At 40.6% G+C, this 23,269-nt stretch overlaps 1 protein-coding gene across 1 annotated transcript in view; it reads right to left on the bottom strand.

Moving 5' to 3' along the window:
* Nucleotides 1–23,269, bottom strand: part of dbpa (D site albumin promoter binding protein a) — a 40,128-nt gene that overhangs the window by 5,048 nt on the left and 11,811 nt on the right. Inside the window, exon 4 of the mRNA XM_042225313.1 lies at nt 1,544–1,797. Coding sequence (XP_042081247.1) covers nt 1,544–1,797 — 254 coding nt within the window. The remainder of the gene's footprint in view (nt 1–1,543; nt 1,798–23,269) is intronic.

The raw sequence follows: 23,269 nt of genomic DNA, 5'->3' as shown, positions 1-23,269 counted from the left end.
GCATAGACTTCAAAGCCTTCTAGCAATCTACTGATCTGCATACACAAAAGACCAATAATATTCATCTTGCAATGACTACAAAAGGAATCAGTTTGACAGAAAACACCAGTAAGTGCTTGTGAAAACATTATCAATAACTTTTTATGAGGCATGTCATTCCTAATGCAGCTCTCTTCTGACCTGCCGAGCGCCTCAGCCGAATGAATAAATACGCCGCGGACATGACCTCCGGCCTCACAAAAGCCTGCAACGTTACTTTGGGGATTTTTTGCCAGGAAAGGAATTTGTTGGCCATTGAAAGTCTCGCAAGAAGAAGACTGGAAGCGGCCCTGATGTTGTGTTAAACTTTGGGACCTATAGAGCAGAATAGGAGGTCAATCTGAGAGTACAACCTTGTAGAGATATCTATCTGAAAGATTTATGCCAGGAAGCAAGCCCACATGCTTCACTGCCTTCGTGGAGAGCTTTAATAAGGATCTTTAACATCTGGTTAAAGTTAGCATCATTCCACAATTAAACACAGCTATTATTGTATCCCTCTGCAACATTTTTAAAGAGATCTTGGGAATATTGCTGCTTTCTGATTTGTGTAAATATAAACACTAATTAGATCCTGGATTATTTCATAACTTTTAATCCAAGCCAGACTTTCCTGCTCATGAGAGCAGATAAATCTTAACCGTAGAGCGGAATATTAAAGCTCGTTTATGAGAAGCCGTTCTCAACTTCATCTTTAACTCTGGCCGGAGATCATTTTTCCAACCTTCCTATATATGATTTATAAAACCGGCAACGGCTGAACAGAGCAAGGTGAGCGCCTCCATCTCTCCATAAATTATAAACGCCTCGGGAGCTGCAGCTGCTCCGCACTGAACTATGAAAGCACGAGCCATTGATCAGAGACTTTCCTAGTGTGCAATGAGCTGAGTACAAAATATTTCAGGATTCCCGTCAGGAGGCATCAATACCAGTGGGCGTCACGCTCACTTCGTTTTTTTTTTTCACTCCGCACAGGAGCTGTCAGAGCCGTGGCCTTTTGTTATGATGAAGTTTAGAGTTTAAAATGAAACAACGTGGCTGTGGCTTCTATTTAAGACGGATACTGAAGGAAAATGTGACCTTCTGCTGAGCTATATGTGAATCTTTGTGCAGGTTTTATCTTTAGGTACCTTTACAACACCTGAGATTTACTAGTGGGGCTTATTTTTAATTTTTATTTTATATTAAGTATTTAATTTGATTTTACTCATTTCATCTTATAAAATAATTTGTCCCAAACTCTATTTTTGAATACAATTGAAATTGCGTTCTTGTGCTGCAAAAACAATTTTGAAATTGCAAGTAGATTTTTAAAAAGTAGACTCTACAACTAAATTTAAAACGGGAAACTGGTCCATTATGGATATATTTAAATTTTACTAGCCATTAAATTAGAAACACAGCAAGCAGCGGAGCATTTTCTTTCCCCAAATAGCTTTAAAAATCCTTTCCTGTAGTGAATTTGGACGTAAAGGAAACAAAAGGATTGTGGGAGATGTAGTACCTTCTGCTCGTCAGGAACCAGCATCTTGCGGGCCTTCTTGATCATCGGCTGAGGTTTCAGCTCGTCCTCTGTGAAGCGGTGCCGCCGTGGGTCAAATGCCTCCTGGCCTGGCACGCTGGACAACGCTAGGTCCGCCGGGTCAGGGTCAAAGTTCACCATGATGTCGCTGTTGCCGTTGGTGCCGGCTGGAGGTCCAGGGGGGGCCGGAGGGCAGGTAGAGGGGGGTGACGGGTCCTGAGGCACTGCCTGACCACCTGGAAGCGAAAGAAAATGTTGGTTATCTCAGATCAAATGATTAGCTTGTCAGCTAAGATACCCATCTATAATCAATCTTCCAGTTATCAGCTGAAGCCCATCACAGTTTCTAGAGGATGAGAAGTGGAGTACCTGGACAGATTAGTGAGTTAGTGAGCTTCTAGTTGCAGGAACATGGTATATATAATATACATGAATCCACACGGTTCCTTATAAAATAAATCAAGTTTCAGTAATGTCAGCTATATTCTGGCATCCCTTAAAAATTGTCTTAATCATCATACTGGAAATAAAAAGCTCATGAGAATTAAAGTACAACATTTGCCATCAGAACTCTTTCTCACATGTAAATTTGCTCGTGCCACCCGGAAAACTGACATGAAAATCACTTTTTTTGTGTGTAACATATAAAACAGAGGGTCGCACACTGAGATTAAGATGAGTCACAGCACCAGGATCATTAAACAGCTACTGACAGCGGACTGTGACATTAGCCTGCAGGCTGTTCTCGCCACGCTAAAGTGTGGACAGGACACAGATACACATACATGACATGAGCACTGATGATGTTTTCATGGTAGCGTTTATCACACTGTAAACATCCAGATGAAGCAGATTATTTGAGTTCTTCAGAGATGCTTTTTCTCTGAACTTCCTTTTTTGTGTCTCAGATATTTATATTAGATCTTATTACATAACTAAAAATCATACTGCCTCTTAATTTGTTATCGGTTATTAAAATCCCTGCCAGTGCAACATTTTTATGGTGCCATTCGTTAATTGTTCATGTGTTACTTTTGCCAGTTTAATTAATTTTTTTTTGTGACACTTGTTGTGTGAATAAACTAAAAAAGAGACAAGAAGGGAGCAGAGAGAAAGAATTCGAGCGCTTGTTAATTGTCTTTCCAGTGAACAATAATCTGCACTACAGTCCAAAATCAGCAGCTTAATTACTCGTTTAGCTGTCCAATCATGAGGATCTAGTTTTATCTGCAGATTAGAGCCCCCATCTGCCCTGACCGAGGACGGTCGCACGCCACAGAGATGCGAACTGAAGATGACGACATGAAACAATCCCCACCAATCAGGACACTGGAAAAACACTCTGTTAAATTGTATTGTATTTAAAGGAGTAACAATGTAATTACATTTAGATTCATTTACACACTTACATTTGTTCTCGATGGTCACAGTGAATTTATTAGTTTTAGCTGATGTACAAACATGACTACACTCTGAATACAGCCTGACATGTCTGCCCTATGAAACACCAGGAGACAGACTTTTCAACTTTAAACTGTTTTTAACCAGCGTTTTTTATTGTTTTATATTTATTTACTGACATTTTGGATGATGGTACCTTTTATTTTATTTTATTTTATTTTATGTTTTTATTATCCTTATACATTTATTTTATTTATTGATGTGTTTTTAGTTTATTATTTCCAGTACGCTCTGATTGTTCTCAATTTATTTCACTCTACTTCTTTTCTACCTGTAGAGCTGATATTTCACTGTCATTTCTTTGATGTTATGTCCTTTGAATTTATTTTAAAGAGCTTATTATTGTATATTTTTGGTTATGTTTTCATATCGTTTGTTTTGTCTTATCCATAGACTTAGCTTTTATCCATCTGAACTGCACTGACTTCTGCAAACTTTGACTTATAGTGTAGATCAAACTTTCTGAACTCAGAATATTTTAATAATTTATTGTTTTTATGGGATGAAAAATAAACAGCCCCGGGGATGGACATGGATAAGATTTTATTGACACCGACGCTGCTATCAGCTCTGCCTGTGGGTGATTTCTGACCACTCTGCATGCAAAAAGGTAACAGCCTCTCCAAGTCTATGTATGATCTTCATTTTAATATTTAAACAAGAAACAGATGCATCTAATTCACTGATAATTTATGGCAAAGGGGTGGGATTAAATAAGTGTATACTTCTTCCCACTCCCTTTCAACATGTAAATTAATCAGAATGGTTTTTTGTATGTAATTTGTATAGTATTTTTTTCTCTCTCTTATTTCTTTTCTAAATGTACTTGTATATTGTTCACATGTTGAAATAAATTACCAATCAATCAATCAATCAATCAGATGCATCTAAAAATACTCATTTTTACAATATGTCAGTGACGTGTTACTTCATCATGATCCATCACAGTTCACAGTTTATTGTAATGTGCCTGTACGAGGAGGGGGGGGGATCTTTTCTTGCCTTCTGGGCTGTTTTGCACAAACTAATGAAAGTTCAAATCCAGTGACAATGACAAATGATTTTTGAGAAGTAGCTTTACACTAACAGTGACATCAAAGTCAAATGTATCTCACTTCACTAAAATTGGACCAATATCCTGAGAGGAGTAGCGACTCTTTCATTGGACGGACAGATGCATCGGTCCTTCGGCTAGATAAAAATGAATCAGCGTCACTGAATTCTAAATATCTAAATCTGAAGGTGAGACAGAAGCTTTAGAGAGCTCCGCCTACAAGCAAATAAAGTCAAGATAAAATTTTATTTAAATTCAATAATTGAGGTTTTGATGTCCAGTGTTGTGCTAAACATGACAGGACCTCTGGTAGGACTGAATATACAAAGATATGCACTTATAGCTCTTTTAGGTGATGAAAATATCTAATTCAAGTATGTTCAAGATCATAAAAAAAAAGGTTTTGGGAAAAAGCAGCAAAGCACGGGGAGACGTTTTTGTCTCAGTGTTTAAATCCCACTCAGGTCAAACCCCTCCAGCTTTAGTGTTTGCTGTTGGACTCTAGAGGCCGCTGGCTGCAGAGTCACATGTGCTGCACACTCTGCCTCTCATCCTTTATCCAGAGAGCAGCAGAGAGCCAGGAATGATTCCCACTGAGATAAGTAGGATTATCCCATACACAGTGGACAATGTATTCAAATGCTTTTCCCCATTAAACCTGAACATATCACCGTTTCTTCTACACCTTTAACAACGCGCTTAATTTTTCACATTCGACTTCAAATTTCGACGACAAGAAGCATCTTGTCTCTCCGTAGTGATGCCAAGTCACCACCAAGTGTCACCATCGAGCCAGGAACATGTCATACTCGATTTACGACATGCAGAAGAGAGGAGCTTTTTTTCTTTAACCCTTTGCAGTGTCTGATATTTAAAAGAACATCCTAGTGCTGGCTAAAGATTTAGAATGATTATGCCTGAGCCACACATTTAGACAAATGTGGTTAGAAAGGAAAGAAAAAAACTATTTGAAGAGAGCAGATGATTCAGAGATGGTGCTGCAGTGGACTTTTTTCCCCCTGTGTTGACTCCAGCTGGCTTTACTCAAACGCCACTTTTACATGAGCTACCAAAGCACTAAAAGGGGGTTCAAATAATTAAGAATGAACACAATTATTTAAATGTTGGGAAGTGGAAGTGTGGCAGAGTGGGGGAGGGGGGAAATCTGTGGAAGCGATTCCTGGATGCAGATATTAAACTGTGTGGCAGTGAAGCTTTTTCCCTGCAGCTATCTTTCTGAATGTAACACTATAATAGAAGAGCGGCTCTATTTTCAGCCGGCTGCTTCATTTCTTTCGCCTTTCTGATTGAAAAAACATATTCCCCCCCGCAAATGTTTCTTCCTTGGAATAGAGGCATAAAAATGCTAGTTGAGCAATCATCCGCCACTACGCAGACCTCCACTGTGGCGACATTTGTAAGACGCTTTTTTGGAGCTCCAGGCTCGGCGCCACAGATTATAAATAACTTCAAAGCTGGTGACCAAAATCAACCAAAACAGCCGTGGAAAGATTTCAGACACTTGAGCAAATGAAGCAGAGAAGAGATAGGAGGCAGGAAGAGTGAGGAGAGATTGTGAAGATTTAGCATTAATAGAATGACATAATTTTGTCATATGACAGAAAACCTCTAAAAGCCCTCAGCTGTCGCAGCCTTTGTGCTTCTGAAGCATTTCTTTCCCTTTTTTTCAAACGTGGGAAAGACATGTCGGTCAGAGCGGCAGGACTGACACTGATTTTCTACTCAAACTGCTGCTGTGAGCAGTCCCTCATGTTTTCATGTCAGCCACAATACCACAACCAAATCCTCCACGGGCTCTGGGAAGTCAGGCTTTATGACAGGCAGGAGGCGGGACATGTGAGGTAAGCGAAGGGTCAAATCGCCACACCGTGTTCTCCCAATAAAATCCAGCTGAAAACACTTGACTACACGCTGAGCGTGGCGAGTGGGAGGCTGTGGGTATGTAAACTTTCTGAATGGTGGCTTTTTTCAGGTTTCAACTTGCGCTGAACTCGGAGATAAAAAAAAAAAAAGTCTTACGACTGTTTACATCCAATCATGACTCCACGCTGATGTCGATCTGACATTCGCCTCCACTTTTACACAACTTGTTGCCAAAACATCCCACAGTTGTTGTTTGTTTGGTTCTTTTTTTGTTTTATCTGAAATGAGAGGCTGGATTTACATAAGCGTCCGGTGTGACACGCATGCATCACTATGCTCTGCCCTCTGCAGCTGTTATTCTTCAGAGCTGCTATTCTTTGCTCCGAGCCTGAGTGGAAAAGATGACTTTTTTGTGTATTTGGTTATTTTGGTTTTCCACTGCCCAATAGCAATCAAACCAAGGTTTGTATACAAAAGTCACATGGGCCCACAGACCCAGTGGTTTGTTTACTGGATCGAGGGTAGGCGACATGTCACCCTGCAGAGTTTGACACTTTGGCAGAGGAGACAAAATGCGACTTGAGCTCCAAACTTTGAATTTCACCCATATCTGCGCCGTTATCTAATGACACCACTGTCATCTCCTAAATACATGAATTACAGAACTGACCTGCACAAGCTGCAAATAAATCCCTGCAAACATTCATGATCTTAGTGTAGAATCTGAAGGCATAAACAACGGATGGAAAAATCCAGATGGAAACTTACAGTTATAAAACTGTTTACTAATTTCTCATTGTTGAAACATCTTTAGTTGTAAAAGTGAGGGTCAGAAAGTAGACGAAGAAAGTAAATAAAGCATGGAATAAGCAAACAGAATCTTATAAAAGATACAGCTTTGAATCCATATAAGTAATTATTAATGTATCTGTTGACAGTAATACCTCTGTGGAGGAAAACACAGCTATAGTAACGCAATATTTGTTTTTAGTGAAATGGGACACATGCTAACAAATTCTGTGCACAAAGTGTGTGGCTGTGTAAACGTCCTCTTAAAGTGTTTCACGAAAAATAAATTTAATGCAAAAGATCCCAGTCTTCCTCCTACTGTGGCCTTCGCTGGGAATCAAAAGCATGGCTTCTTCCTTTGTGATTTGTTAATCAAACTTGAATCACAGGCACCATCAGTAAACATATTCAAATTGGATTTCTCAATCAAAGCAGCATTTGAGGCGTTTCTGTCTCTATTTGGAACCTGTAGATTTAAAAATGAGCCCAACACAAAACTGATGACGGGTAAAGTGAATAGAACTGATCATATTGTTAAAATGCATTCCTTTGACTTGGTTCCTTTGACTTGTACCATCCACAGTGGATCCTTCCACACTCAAACTCACCAAAACTGCTCAGGAACCGCTGGATCAACAAAACAAAGAGCCCAAAGTGTCACCAGTCCTCCAAACTAACCAGATCCCTCTGCAACTGAACACCGTAGGACAGCGGTCGCCAACCCCCGGGCCTCGGGCCCCGGGTGAGTCGTTTGGTACCGGGCCCCGAGAGTAGAGGCTCAGGTGTGAAATGTATGGTTTTCAGGGTTTTTATCGGTTTTCAGCGTTATTTTGTTATCGTTTTTATCATTAACTCGGTTTTCCTGGGTCTTTTCACGTGTGTTATGAATAAATCTTATTTTTTTCGGTACCGGTACTAGTTTTATTTTGTTGTGTTTATCTGTATAAACCGGTCCGTGGCGCAAAAAAGGTTGGGGACCGCTGCCGTAGGAAGAGCGAGAAAAGGTCTGATCCACGGAGGCTCCTCACCCAAAGGACCCAAAGGATACACTACCTATATCTGATGCCAGACAAAAGTAGCCACACCTGGGCCTCAACAGGTCAACAAACACCTACAAAAGGAGTGTGGTTTTAACATGGTGATTTGCTCTGCATAGACCTTACTGTTCATTATTTTGACAAGGCACATTCTTTATGTCTGTTTTTAAGCTCATATCCATCCAACTGTTTTCTCCAAATATCCAATTTAGGATTGGAGTCGAACCCAGGACCTTCTTGCTGTGAGGGTCTCCATGCTACACCAAACTCATATTTTCTTATTTGCAGTTTGGCCACAGGAAATGGCATTAAAAAAAATGATAATTATTTTTCTATTTGCATTTTTTTCAAAATAACAGCAACAACTTAAAAAATGCCCAATAAAATATTAAAATACAGAAAAGATTTGAATTACAGTGAAAACATCCCTTCGCTATAAGCTGTATGGTTCTTCTTGCACAGTTGCAAACCCTCATCATTTCTAAATGCAATGCACCATACTGTATATTCCAATCTCTTCTATCCTCTGATCCATCTGTTTGCCCAGGAAGCAGTGAGACCACCAAATAAACTGCTGTTGGCTTGATCTGTGTCTCTGGCAGCTGGACGGAGCTGATCCTGGATAAGTCTGCCCAAAGCCCCGTCCTAATAACAACCATTTTGGGCAAAAAGTTGAAACTGCTCCAAGAACACGACTCCCGCTGCTGCTGGGTAAACACTTGCCAAGCGAGGATTCGTCTGGCTTCATTTCCTGTCTGAGAGCAGGAGCCATTTGGAGGAAGCAGCCACTGACTCGCGGATTCCCTCTCTGCTTTCATTAATTTAGCTGAGATTATGCGTTTTCCTCTCTCCGCATGTCACTGCCTGTCAATCTGTCATCCTCCAGCTCCGGGCAAGGAGTTCAACTGAAGTGGTTTTGGATTTAAGCAAGTTGTACCCAAAAGATTTGCTAAAACTCCACAAATATCAGATTTAAATCCGACGTTTCTACCTGAGCACCAACAAGAAAGTTATTACATTAACTCCGACACAGTCAAGACTTTTCAAGGTCTCTGAAGGTCCCATTTCATGAAATTCAAGGTTTAAGATTAGCCCTTTCATTTCTTATTCATGTTGTCGACAAATCAAGAAAAATGCCTCGTTTTAAAACAGCTTCTCCATCATGTGAAATCTCCATCACAGGAATCGCCTCAGGACGTGAAGAGCTGATCCTCGGATGGAGCGTACCGAGGCATACTGATGAATCTGGGTGATGTATTTTAACTTTAAAAACATCAAAAACATTTTGGTCCCCTTCTAAGACAGCTAAGATGGGGGTTTTTTTTATTTTCACAGTCAAACAGAATTTTCATAGCGGAACATGAATCAATGATCTTAAAAAAATTGAGGAAAAGTGTTTTAGATTCTGTCCTTGAGCTGCTTGGATGTTCAGAAATCGTACCGGGAGGAATCAGCTGTCGTGGGCAGAGACGCCCACAGCAGCAGAAAATAGACAGGTTGAGGTTTGAGAGTCAGGTGAGCAACGCTTCCTCTTGACTAATCTCTTGTTTGATCTAACTTTACTTTCACCGGGTCCACCTACACGTAAAGTGGAATGCAACAAACTAAGAGCTGCTCTGTGTTGAAGAGGCATTTTGGGAAATGTAGGAAAGCTTAACAGGCGGAACAAAATCTGTTAGTACAGCACAAAATCCTCCTCGTGCACGCATCGTCGACAGCGGCGGCGGCAACTTCTGCTCTCTGACGCAGAACTTTTTCCCTTTCAATCTTCTCCTGTTTCAGCAGCTTCTTGTGTAATAAAGGGAAACAAAGCAATTACCAGGAGAATAGTAATTATGCTAATTATACAAGGATGGAGGTAACAATTAACATCTATTGCAATCACTGTAATTGAGTCGATTTTTGTGTACGCTTTCATCGGTTTTTCATCCTCGGCGAGTTTTCATTACAGTGAAATACGGCACTGTAGTTAAACTGCAATTACAAGCTCTGCTAACTCTGACTCGCATGTGTCCTGTGCACAGATTTTGCTTTAGCTGTTACTCTGCTGTTACTTTTAGCTTTATATGACAAAGACACATTGCTAAAGATTTTTTTTGTAGTCGTTATTGTTGGTTTTCCCAGCACTGAAGTGATCCTACATGGCATTTTATTGCTGCAACCCAGTCGCCCTCTCTTGTGTGTCTCAGTTTTCATGACTTGTTCTCAAACTGCACAATAGAACAGGCTAAATGCAAATGACTTCTGAAATGACGCAGGATATATTAGCTTAATTACCAACACGGTCATGGTGCTTACATACACACTCTATGCAATGCGGCAAATTCACGGCATGTGATGCAAATTCATGTTAATACGAGTCAAAATATTTCAACTTTAGTCAAAAATTTGCCTCATGCTGTGTCGCAAAACACATCAGCTGGGACTCTACTGATGCAACCGACAATCAGAAACAGAGGAGGAGCTCTCCAACACTGTTCGAGGGCGGCCAGTGCTGCTAGTTAAACTCTGCCTATATACAGAGAGAGGAAAAACTGGAGAGGGCTCGGAGTGAAACTGTAGAACTTCTTAAGTTCAGAGACTATGTTACTGTAACTTGACTCCAGCTATCAGTTGCACTCCTCTTCATCAAACTGGCTGTTAGGTGCAAAGCTTAATTTATACTTCTCTTTTCAATTTGATTCAATTAGATTTTTATAGCATCAACTCACAACAACAACGCAACAAAGGCGCTTTATATTTCAAGGTAAAGACCGTAGAATATCACCAAAAAATCCCCAACAGTGAGAAAATCCCCTGAGAGCAAGCACTGAATCTTTGCAGGTACAGGCAAGTGAACACAACATCCAGACCTTGTGCAGGGAGATAAAAATAAAGTCACAGTTTCAAATGAATTCATAGCAGTGACATTGAGCATTGGAACTATTTTCCCAACCCTTTAAACCTGATTTTTCCTTAACAGCCACTTTTGACAGTTCCAGTCTCTTCTGTAGATTACCCCAGCTGCATATTTATGAGCTTTTTTCTCTTATTCTGTTCTGACTTTGGGGACAAATATTTGTAAAATATTGTGATGGCATAGGCCAGACTGGTTATATTTGCTACACATACACTGTATGTACACAGATAAGAGGGAACCAGCCTCAGCGGAGAATTATATATAGAAACCAACCAGTAGAAAAGTCTGCAAACATACAGAGATGGCCACTTAGCTGCAGCAAACAGAGAGGAGTGATGTACACGATTTCCACAGGCAGTAATAAAACGCCGATACTTTCTCTCTTATTTGGTTTGTTGTTGTTGTTTTTTGGGAGTTTTTTCAGTGAAAGACTCATGTTCGCACGCACAGTTATGATAGAGTTTACTAGTTTTACTGTAACCTCTATTTGTTCGTTTTTGTTACTATATCAGATGAACCTTTCCTGTTATTGCACACCAGCTGTTTTTCACATCAGTTATGAAAAACAACTTAGAATAATTCAGAGCAGATACACCAGTGAAAGAAATTTATCACAAACAACACTCAGCCATTAAACTCCACATTGAGGGTGCAGTTAGATGGTTGGTGGTCTCATTTAATGTTAGCGTTCGTCCTGTCTCTGCTTGGTTTAACTTTATTGTTTGTACAGGAACGACGTGTTCTTCTGCTCCTTTCCTTTTACTCAGCAAGTTATGATAACAATCGAAGAGTCCAGCCAGTAAAAGGTGTGGTAGCAGATGTAAAAGCAGTAGTGGAAACAAACTATGAGATACAGCAAGTGTGTTCCTCCAGTTGGGAGCAGTAATGAGATAAAGGTGCAGAGCAGCGATTCATTTCCTGTTTGGTTTGCTTCTGTCACAGATGACACGGACATGAACTGTGAGCTCTGCCAGCAGCTGTTTTTAACTCAAGAGCATTAGCTGGCAACGCAATACAGACGAGGAAGTGCGTTACATAAAGCGGGATCCCCTCCCTGCAATGTAAACGCTGAGGCAACTATTCACACTCCTCATCGCTGCTGCTGTCTGCTGCCAAGTTTAACTTTTGCCCATCTGGGTTAAACACATCAGGGAATCTATACAACTAACTGCAAGGTTTATCTTTCACGTAATTTACAGATATGGCTGCTTGACACTCACACAGGGCTGCAGCTAACTTACTTTAATAATAGGACGTATTTGCCTGGTCGATAAATTTACAATAGCAAAAACGATGGCTACTAAAACACAAGTTTGAATATTAATCAGAGTTCAAGGAGAAATAAAACTTCACATTTATGTAAAAGCACAGACGGGATATAAAAGACGGACGTGCTCCCAGTGACAGCGACCCACTGATTAGTAAAGACCTGTTTTGAAGCCTCAAGCTGAGCAGTTTCATCCTCACTTAGACTAAGGTGATCACAGGGTAGCAGCTTGTTGATTACAAGACCTTTTCATTTAGCATAAAACATCTATTTTATGCTAAATGAAACCATCATTCATAAAATAATCATCTTGTTGCATTAAATAAGAGCTACACTAGCAACTGAGGCTAACAAAAGCCATCCAGAGTTTTCTGTGGTCACACAGGAAGTGAGATAATGCAGGCTTAAGGCACTTCCCTTAGCTTCCGTTTACAGACCCAAAAGTTACCTCCATCTTTTATGGAAGTCAATGCTTAAAATTTAATTAATTTATCCAAATTATAAATTTTGTGCTAGAGCCGGATATGAATTTAATTAACCTCCTAAGACCCGAACTCTTCCAGCAGCATTTTTAATTTCTCTTTGATATCTGGGCATATTGGGGCCCGATGAATGTAAAAAGAAAGAATTACCAGATTATTTTTTTTACTTATTTTTGTTTTTATGAAAAATAAGAGCCACATATGAGGATATTTGTTTAAAATTTTGATAGAACAGTAGCAGTATAATGTCCTCGTAAGTGGATATCAGGCCCTTGTAGAGCAAAATTGAGTATTTTGGTCTAAATAACCCAAAATGTGATGTCCACATATGTGGACGCCAGGTCCTAGGAGGTTAATCAGTAAATTACTGCAATAATCAATAATCAGTTTTGATAGTTAAATAACTTTTCTCACTTTTTTTGGTTCCACTTTCTAAAGAGTCAGAATTGAGTAGTTATCAAATTAAAATTCGGCAGGCTTTGGACACTCGCATGTTTTTTATGATAATGTTAATGAAAATTTGATGCACTCTTTTCAATTATAGTTTGGAATTTTTTTTATAATTTTTTTAAATTTGTAGTCTTATAATTTGCGTTTTCATTGTATTTTTAAAAAAGATTGCAAAACTACAAATTAAATTAAATTAATTGCAGGTAAAAGAAATAAACAGACCTAGGCGTTTTAACTTGGAGCGATTTTTGCGAGTGTCCCATGATTCAGATCTTATTTTTGTCTCCACTCACTGATTCTTGTGCATCTGGCTTTTGTCTCCATGTCTCACTTCACTGTCAACTTCTGAACTCACACCGACGCCCACATACACACCCAGACGGGCTCGGACTCGCCGCTGCACGCACAAACAAACAGAGCCGGCCACGTGCACGTTCACGAGGGCGAAGAAACGCAACACACACCTAAACACACATGCCAGAGACAATTGAGTCCAGGTGACACACCCCGGGAGTCTTGTTCCTATTGTCAACACACTGGCTGGGAGTTATGTCACAGCAGTTTGGATATAACGGTGACCTCCTCTTCTGCTCTCTTTCCAAATCACTGCTCGTGCTCTGCCAATGGTCAGATCTGATTATGGCACACTGAGCACAGGACATGACTAGACATGTAGAAAGACCCCCACGTGGCACGGGACTTTGCAGGTTCCTCGTAACCCTGAAGAGCGGCTGTTGATTGAAAACAGCATCTGCCGTCATGCTTCGTGCTTGAGATGAAGAGAGGTTTTCTGTGCCAGAGTTTCCTTTAAAGACACATGCACAAAAAGGCTTGCCATAAAAATTATGCAAACTACAACAGGACTCAAATCCACTGAAGTGAACATAAATGTGCTTTGTACAGCTGTGCCACAAAGAAAATAAATCAAAACATATTAATGCTGGGACATGCGGCTCTGTATGAGGAGACCCACGATATTCTTTTGACAACAGGAGACTTGAGAACAGCAGAGAATAAAAATGTTTTCCATGTGGTTGTGCAGATACTGACTGTCCTCTCTAAGGCTTTTCATTGTTCGTAATATACTGACTTCTAATTGGCGTGGAGGAAGTATGCACAGTAGGCATCCCTGCATTGTAGTTGCTTGGCAGAAAAGCTACCATAACAAACTGAAGAGAACCCAGACTTTCAAAAGGAGCCTTGTGGTCAATGTTTGAAGGTAAATTCAGCCACTCGAGCACCCACGAATGAGAACAATGTAACCCTGGTGTGATCAGCTGATTGACAAATCTTGTTGCTGCTATGAAACATTAAAAGTGTTGAGGATTTTTATTTTATTTCTGATTTTACTAAATTATATCACACAGCAGCTGTCACCTGACAAAGTGCATGTCAGAATAACAATGTCTGACAAACTAAAATAGGACATTAGCTCACTTCTGAACTAACTGCTCCCTTGCACAAATTTGCTCTAATTTATGAGCAGTTCATATAATAGTATGGTTCATTTACCGCTAGCAAGCGTGCAGAGAGCTCCTCTGCCTACGCTGAAGTTTCAATGTGTCCGAAGCAGACTATTTGCAACAATCCATGTCAGATCTGAGCCTCTTTCACATGCTTGATGTGATTCTCATGCGATGTCCAGCTTTATCAGAACATCATAATAAATCATTAAGTGTTTGGACCTCAAAGCTCAGTAAAAATAAACGCGGAGAACACCAACAACAGCGACCGGGATCACTGGAAGTTTCCGACTTGTTGGGCCACCACTACTCAAACCAAACAGCGTACAATTCAGGCAGCACTCCAGTTCACACTGGAGCCGGACACATGGCACTTAGCAGTATGAAAGTGATCAGATCAGACATAACCAGTGCTAGCCAGATGTTCAGATGGAAAAGAGCAGATTGTGAACAAAGGTGCGTGACTAACAAAACGTTTTCTCGTGGCTCAGTCCTTCTCCCTCCTAAGCTCAGATAGTAAAGAATAATAACACTGTTTAAGAAAAGCTTGCATGTGCAGTATGTGATTAGCCTCTTCATCTCATTGAGGGGAAAGAGGAGGCGGATGGTTGTCACCGGTGTGTGCAGCTTTTACCCACAGAAGAGGACGACCAAAAAAAAGGGGTCGTGTGTTTTTAAAGGTCATTCGCACTTTGGTGAACGCACAAACAGAGGATTTGGAATCAGAGCCAAACTCGTTTTGATGGAAGGGTTTGTTTCTTGGTTTCTTTGGAGTGCTAAATTCTTATCGTCTAGATGGGGAAACATTATCTGGGCATTGTAATAAGACAGAAATGTGACTCTATCATCTTTAGCCTTTTTAAAAAATCATACATGCACTGCTTCATGAATCTGCGTTAGCTCTGCTGCCCTTAAACTCTCTCTTTCCAAACCTCCTCATCTCTGCTTTGCTTTGTCCTCAGTGTTTATTCGTTCTGTAATCTTCACTGTTTCCTCTCCCACCGCTCTCCTCATACCTCTCTCTTTCCTCCTCCAACCCCTCCCTTCCCTTCTTTCTCTTTCTCCCTCTACAGCTCTCCTGCCTCTCTCGCTCTGATGCTTTCTGCAGCGGCACGTGACGTGGCGGCCGCACATTGCCTGAGCGTGTGAGAGACAGAGAGAGAGAGAGAGAGAGAGAGAGCGAGAGATTTCAAAACATGCAAAGCAACTCTCCTGACTGAGTGCTCGCTCTCCCCCTCCAGCACTCCTCACTCTCTCTCTCCCTCTCTCTGTGCAGAGTCAGTGTCTGGTTTTAACCCTTCTGTTGCCAGGATTAATCACAATCCTGAATGTTAAACCGCCTGATGCCTCAGCCTGGTGTTATCCTGCATTCTCTCTCTCGTTCCTTCTTTTTTAAAGGCACAGGAGCCCATTTCTTTCACTCTTTACCCGGCTCATATTCTATTCAAATTCATAGTTTATCATCTAGAATTAGACATTTCATTTGACTGGTGATGATTTCTGAGGGGTTTATCTTGGATTCTACCAGTCTAGATGCTGGTATTTGGTTTCAGCTTGAAGTTAGACAGCTCTCTAGTTAAAAGCAGATTACAACTCTTATTTATATATATTGTTCTGAAGGCCAGGGATGACCTAATCAGTGCTTAGCTTGTCTCTCTGAGGGAAAGTGAATGCAGAAATATGTGCTGCAGTGGCTGGACTGCAGACTGTTAGCAACATATTCAGATTGGCTATAAGAACTATAGATAAAATGCACTTACATTTATTTCAAAATGCAAAATGCTGTAAAATAATTGTTCTTATTCAAGCTGTTGACCAATCATTGCAAATAAATAAAAAGTCGCATGCAAATCTGCTTAAGCTAGACTGATGTTGTTGCTAAAAAGACAGCGATTTTATATGATATTGTCTTGAGATCTTGACTCTATAAAAGTTTTGTTTTTGATTTTGGAAACACTACTCTACTGAAACCACCCCATCTCAAGCACCACTTACTTCCCTTTCAGAACTTTTAACATGAGTTACTGCATCGAGTTACAAAAAACTGCAGCACAGCGGTAATTTAGAAATAATGGCTTCATCACATAAGCTGATTTCTCTCATGTAAAATGTGCCACTCAGGTTGAATCTCATCAGCGTGGTTGTTTTAAGTTTGACAAAAAATAATATCCATCCAGTCAATTTCTCCAAGCTTATAAGGAGGGAGTGCAGCTTACTGGTGCCATCCTCCACAACAATCCCAGTTTCTCATGTGGCCCCTTGGGAAAGTTAATTCCCCACCCCTGATCCAGCTTCTACTGCTTATGCCTGACTAACACCTCCAGCTTTTCCAGAGGACACAAGTTTTTCCAGCCTTGTTAATAGACATAATCACTCCAGTGTGTCCTTTGCCTTTCCCGGGGTCTTCTCCTTACTCTGAAGGTATTTTACACCAAATGCATTTCACCTCTTGCTACTTTTGCAAATATAGCCAGTGTTTCTGGTCCATTTCACATCTGCCAAATACTCTGCTCTGACAGCCAATGGGATTGCTGTTTCCTTCCATAGCACGATCAATAGCTGGAATTATGTAACAGAAGCATTCATCAGAGGGACAGCTCAGGTTGAGTAGTTTGGACACACAGTTAGAGAGGCGAGGCTGAGATGGTCTGAGCATGTGCAGAGGAGGGATAGCACATATATTGGAATATATTAGACAAAGGACAGTGGATATGGAACTGCCAGGATGGAGGAAACCGGGAACTCCTCAGAGGAGCATCATGAATGTGGTGAAAGAGGATGTGTGGCAGAGGAGGATGTCTGGGATAGAGTGAGATTGAGGAAGATGATACACGATGGAAACCCTAAAAGGAACGACTATAGGAAGAAGAAGAAGAAACTTTCAGAACTTACACCAAAGTCTGACAGTTTTCCTTTTTTTCTTCAAGAATCAAACATCACTCTGCACACAAACATGGACAACAAGCTTATCCTCGATTTCTGATTGCCAGTGGATTCAACATAGTCGACAGTCTACGGTAGAATCTCAACTGATTCAACTAAATTATTTGGGGAAATCAAATCGTTTTCAATTGGTACAGATCTGTATGCGCGTCCAGTCACCTTTCAGAGGAAGATAATTTCCTTATTCCCTCAGTCACTACCAACAGCCAAATGTAGGGAACCAAATCAGGTGGGATAGTCTCACCTTCACACCCAGCTCGCTCTTCATAGCCGACTGCAGCTGCAGTCCAGTGCTCCTCCATGTCTCACCACCTTATTGTGCTGGAGAAGGTGTCAGGCCACCTTGCACTTGACAGAGCAACACTTGGCATGTGAAATGGTGAGGGGCTGTACTAAATGTAAGTGTACTTATGTCTATTGATTAGAAAAACAGGACTGAATACTCAGGTTTTTGGCAAGCACCTAAGACCACCCACCCATGGGCCCCAGAGGGTCTGATCCTGAGAGCAGAGGCCAAAACTGGCTTCAGAGCAGTGATTCTCAAGTTCCTGGACCAAAAGTACAAAAACACCCTACTTTTTTTTTTTTTAAATCAGCCATCAACAGCACAAAAGAGCCCCAGTTTTATTTGACAAAAATCACAGTTTGGCATGATAACATCAGCTGAAAGAAAAATCATATTCCCTCAACTTAGTTCCACTCCATATTTTTCAAAGTCATTCACTCCCACCTACAGTGGAAAAGGAAAAAAAACACTCCGACTGTCAACAGCGCCACAAATATCCAGCATCGGCTCTACGTTCAACAACATCACATGGTCCTCATCAGAGGACGGTGTTTGTTCAACTGTCGACGCCTTCAGCTGCAGCGCTTTGAGGAATTTTCAGAAGTGCATGTGTTGGCTTAAAGCCGCCGAGCTTTAATGTGAACAGATCCAAACTCCATCTGCTGATGAAGACTCGGCGATGAGGTTAAAAGCTAAAGAAAAGCCTTCAGCTAGGATTCATCATCCATCCATTAACTATACCTGCTTATCTTTTAGAAGAGAGCTTCTCTCTGATCCACCACTCTCTGTATAGTGGTGCCTTATTTCAGTATTAAAAACACCCTGAAATAGGTACCACACTGACTTGTGAGGCCATGCACGTTGTGGCTTTTACCTCCCAAGCCAGACAGTGATTGAGCAGTGCCTCATTTGGGTTAATTTTACGTTATTACGCACAGTAAGAGAAATTTGAAGGCAACTACCCATCTAATAAATAGAGTTCTACTGCGTTTCCACATAAGGATGAAGCATAATTAAATGTAGACTCCTCAAACTTCAAGTCTAGTCCACAAATAAATCAAATCAAAGTTGCCAGTTTAGGTGCTAGCTTATTTGCCTGTTTAAGTTTCTTTAGATGCATTAAAGCCATATTCCCATGTTTGCTTTTATCTGCACTTCCCACTCAAGCTTCACCACTTCTGCTTTCAGTGTTGCTCTCCTCATGCGTCTGTCTGTCTGTCTGTCAGTCTGTCAGCAGGATTTAAAAACTGAACAGATTCCCATGAAGTCTGGTTGACAGATCAGCCTCAGGCAAAAGAACATCTGATTAGATGTGGGTGGTTATTCTGATTTTCATCTTCACATTTCTTCCCAAGCATCTCGTGTTATCCTTCCTCCATGTGTGTTAAACTGTCTGTTGTGACAAGTTGACATCAGCGAGTCAGATGTTTATTTGTCAAAATTCTCAAAAGCAAAAAAGTTCATTAAAAAACACCTTAGCTGAGAAAACATGTGCGCTAGACGCTTTCGCGTTGCAGTTCAACAAGTTCATGCATCTTCAGAGTGAACTGACCTGGAAGTGTTGAAGTAAAGCTGCAGCCTGATTTAAAATACAAGCAAAGGTGAGTCATGATTATTTACTTGGAGCTATGAGGCAAAGGACAGCTCTTTAAACAGAAAAAAAGGCGGAGTAGCGCTGCAGCATGATAAGTACCCTGGTGGTCTGTCTTTCACTTCTTATTGTTTTTTTTCTAATAATTGCACTGAAATGAGAATTTCCTGCTTTTGTGAAGCATCATCCATGAGTGGAAATCAGAATCACACTGCAGGCATTAAATCAAGGTTAAAGTAGAGCTATTCTCTGAGCCGCCACATAAAATATACATCTCCATCCATATCTCAGTTTCTCTGAGTCTGATTCGTTTCATAAACCTAAGCTAGTGAGGTACCCGTGCAGAGGACATTTGCAGACGTCCCGTAAACATGCAGGTAGTTATTAAGGTTTTGAACAGCAGACGGCTACAGGAATGCACTTGCTGATTGGGTGATTTTCTCAGCCAAACATGCCAAACAGGAAAACTGTGGGTTGTTGCATTCATCCAAACAGCATGAGTGAGTGATTGAAGTCATTTATCACAGGAGACAGAAGACAATAAATAAATACAACCAGCGCCCCCACCTTCCTGATAACCCATCATATTTCATTTTCTATGTAACACTATGATTTATACATAATGAGGAGAACTCTATTTTCTTTTGCTTTCATTTTAAACACTGAAACAAAACAACTGGACAAAAATACTGTTTCCACCACAAACATAATAAAGCCTTAAAGGACACGATCAAAGGCTTTCCTCCTTCAGCAGCTGAACTGTGAGGCGTCCCCAGAGGACCATGTGCACAGCAAACTATGGTGATTTCTTGCAACTACACAAAATCAAGTGGAAGTCAGTTAAACCTAACAATCACAGTTTTATTCAGAAGAATTTGTTCTTTTCTTTCGTTCTTTTTTTGGGGAAGGAAGATGGCGATATACATCAAAATGCTGTTTGGTCTTGCTCCGAGGCTCAGCTGAGGCTCAGCGGACGGTTTTCAGGCTAAGATCTCGAATCAAAAAATGAACCTGCGAGGTTTGAGGCTGATTTTAGGGAGGAGATGAAATAAACAACATTGCATTCTGCAGCTTAATTGTGTCCACGTCCCACAGTTTCCTGATCACAGGTGCAGTTTTATGTGTGCCACAAAGAACCCCAGTATGAATATTTCGGATTTACAGCATTTTAAAGAGGAAACAGGTGAAAAATGTCACCAGAGCTGCTTATAAAACCCCAGCTGTATCCATATTTTTGTGTTTTCCCCTCCCTCTGAACTGTTCTCCTTTTTGCCCAGAATGAATTAAAATCAAAGTAAAACATGTGCATGTGGATGAGATTATTATTTCCAGTCTATTTTCCATCTATTTCTCTTGCTGATTCTCTCTCCCCCTCTCTTTGCAGCTCTGTAGTAATACTTCAGCTCCACAACAACCTCAGGGATTTCTGGATGGATGCATCATCCTCAACCCAGTCACGTGTTTATAATTCAGAATAAAAAGCACGAGCGCGCACACACACACACACACACACACAGATAGATGAAAGCATGTTCACATTAAAGCCCACATAGTTGCATGCAAATGCCAAAACAGACGGCATTCTCATATGCATGTGTGAAGCTCAGCATACTGTACATACACACACACCAAAAGGTGGAAAGACTAAAGGCATGCATGTACACACGCACACACTAATGGTGTGTATTCATAGACTCGCACAGAAGCACTCAGGGCAGATATGAAGATTTGCAGCAGTGGTTTTCTCTCCTCTGTAGCTGCAGCTCTATCCTGGCTGAACCTTGTGAATCTCTTTCTCTGTATCTCATTTTCCAATTGTTCTCTCTCACAGTATCTGCAGCTTGTTTGCACAGAGAAACATCTCCTGTCTTATTGTTTATGACTCAGAATGAAAGAACAAACACAATGTCCCAGGCAGATTTCTGAGAATCTGATCCTGCTGGGCACCTCATCTCTCTGTTTTCCCCTCTTTCCTGTATCCAAACCCTCTTTCTGCATACTCGGAGCATTCGATTCTATTATAAATAAAACACGGGGGGAAGCTACGCAACCTTCCCTCAAAATGATCTGATCATGGCGGCATTTTCTAAACAAAAGGGAACGTGAGGAGCAGCACCTGATATGAGCAAATTCAAACCTCACAACGCCCACAGGTGGGTCCAATGTTTTCAGATTCACTGTTCAGACCTGCAGAATATTATTTTTAAATTCTCTGGGAGCTGACATTATGTGTCAGGCTGAATTCTGAGTGCATGGTAATAAAAGTGATGCAAAGCTTCAATGAGCAGCTGCAACAAGCTGATAGAAAATATATGAGATACTGTCATAAAGTGTGTGGGAGAACGATTTCATTTCCTCCCAGATATATATACTGTGTTTTCCATCCTTTTCCTTCACTCCAGTTAACTCTCTGCGCTTTGTATCAAATACAAAAGCAATCAGCGAGTGTATTCACAGAAGAACATGAAGAGGGTTAAACAGGCAGCTTCAAATCTCATTAAGTGTTAAGGTAATTTCATTTTTATCCTATGTAGTTGTGCATGTGCATCAGTAGTTAGCTAGGTTTTTTAAGGCTGGGCTATTTAAAAAATAGCCACTGTGCTTAGCTATAAGTTTGTAAAGCCCCGACCATTTAGAATTTGAGCTCCAACCACCTTGGTTTTTGAGTGTATTTGGACAAGAGAGTGGAGTGAAAAGATAACAGCTAATGCTAACAGTGTGCCGGGCAGATCGTTCAGGAGGGTAAGACAAGGATTATGAAGCTAGAGGTCACGATTTTGAAATTCCATCATGGTGGCTTAGCTTTTCATGAGCTCCACAAGGTTAATTTTCTGCTGCTGTAACTAATAAAAGCAGTGTTGCATCTGTGTGGGTAAAATGTAGCAACTTCCTGTAAAATGAATGAAATTGGCCAGATAAATATGAATGTTAAATAAAGTCTCTGTGTTATCCACCAGTCAAGAACACAGCATCTTTGTCCTGTGTTTGTGTGTGCTGCTCCCACACCAGACACAACTAGCAAGTAAGTGGACTCAACATTCTCACATAGTGACGCATTTTCTTTCACTTGAAATTTGCTTGTAGTTTTCTCTGGATTAAAAGAAACCAAGCCATGAAAAAGCTACAAAATTACAAACTAATCAACCGCTTTGGTCCAAAGCAAACAAACTGTTGGTGTGAAAATACCCTTAAGCACCCCAAAAGCCGTATAATCTGTCTGATTATTGCATTTGAAATTCACCAAAAGGCACGAACACCACAAATGTGGTCGAGAGAACCATTTCAATGATCCAAGAACGTCTTATTTAAACCCTTAACAAAGTTCAAATTTGTAACTGAGAAAAAAAATACCTGTACAAGAATGAAGGAGGAAATCTTACATACACAGCTACAGTTTAAAGCAGGCTGTAAACAGGTGTTTCTGCTGACATTTTAAAATGGGAGTCTATGGGGACTGACTCGCTTTTACAGTCAGCCTCAAGTGGACAAAAGAGGAACTGCAGTTATTTGCACATCTGAATCTGTAGCTCTGAAAAGTTCTGCTTGATTTTAAACATAAACACTGGTTCAGAGGATTATGTGTAATGCGAAGGAGATGAACCTGCAAATAATAACCATGCGTTTCAGCTACAAAACATTTTAGCATCTTTGAGCTCATTGTTTTGGTTTATTACATCATTGTTACTGTGGTTACAGCTAATATTAGAGCTGTTTTCATCCACTGTAGGCAGAGACAAAAACAAAAATTTAGCTGCAAGCTGTGAACAACTGGCTTTTGAAAACAGTGGAGTTAAGCAGATAAAGAGGCAGATATTTCCCCCAGGAGCTGTAGACCACAGAGGAGCTAAAAGAAGAGTGAGTAGTGGACTTACATTAATCCGGTGTACAGAAATGCATCTTCAAATGAAAGCTAATGCTGCTCTGTATCATCTGGATGTACAAATAAACAACTAAGCTGTAGTGCCTCTTCACCTCACTGTGCAATACCTTTTGTGCAATACTTTTGTAAATAGTCAACAGTGCAATAGACCTCAATACTTGAAATGTGCAATTCACTTGTATTTTTATTTTTTATTCCTATTTATTCTATTTATCCCCTTCG

Source organism: Haplochromis burtoni, unplaced genomic scaffold (assembly GCF_018398535.1).
Source record: "Haplochromis burtoni strain Fernald_Lab_line unplaced genomic scaffold, NCSU_Asbu1 Contig_168, whole genome shotgun sequence".
NCBI lineage: Eukaryota > Metazoa > Chordata > Actinopteri > Cichliformes > Cichlidae > Haplochromis > Haplochromis burtoni.
Note: the sequence above shows the minus strand (reverse complement) of the source record. Positions and strands in the feature narration are given on the sequence as shown.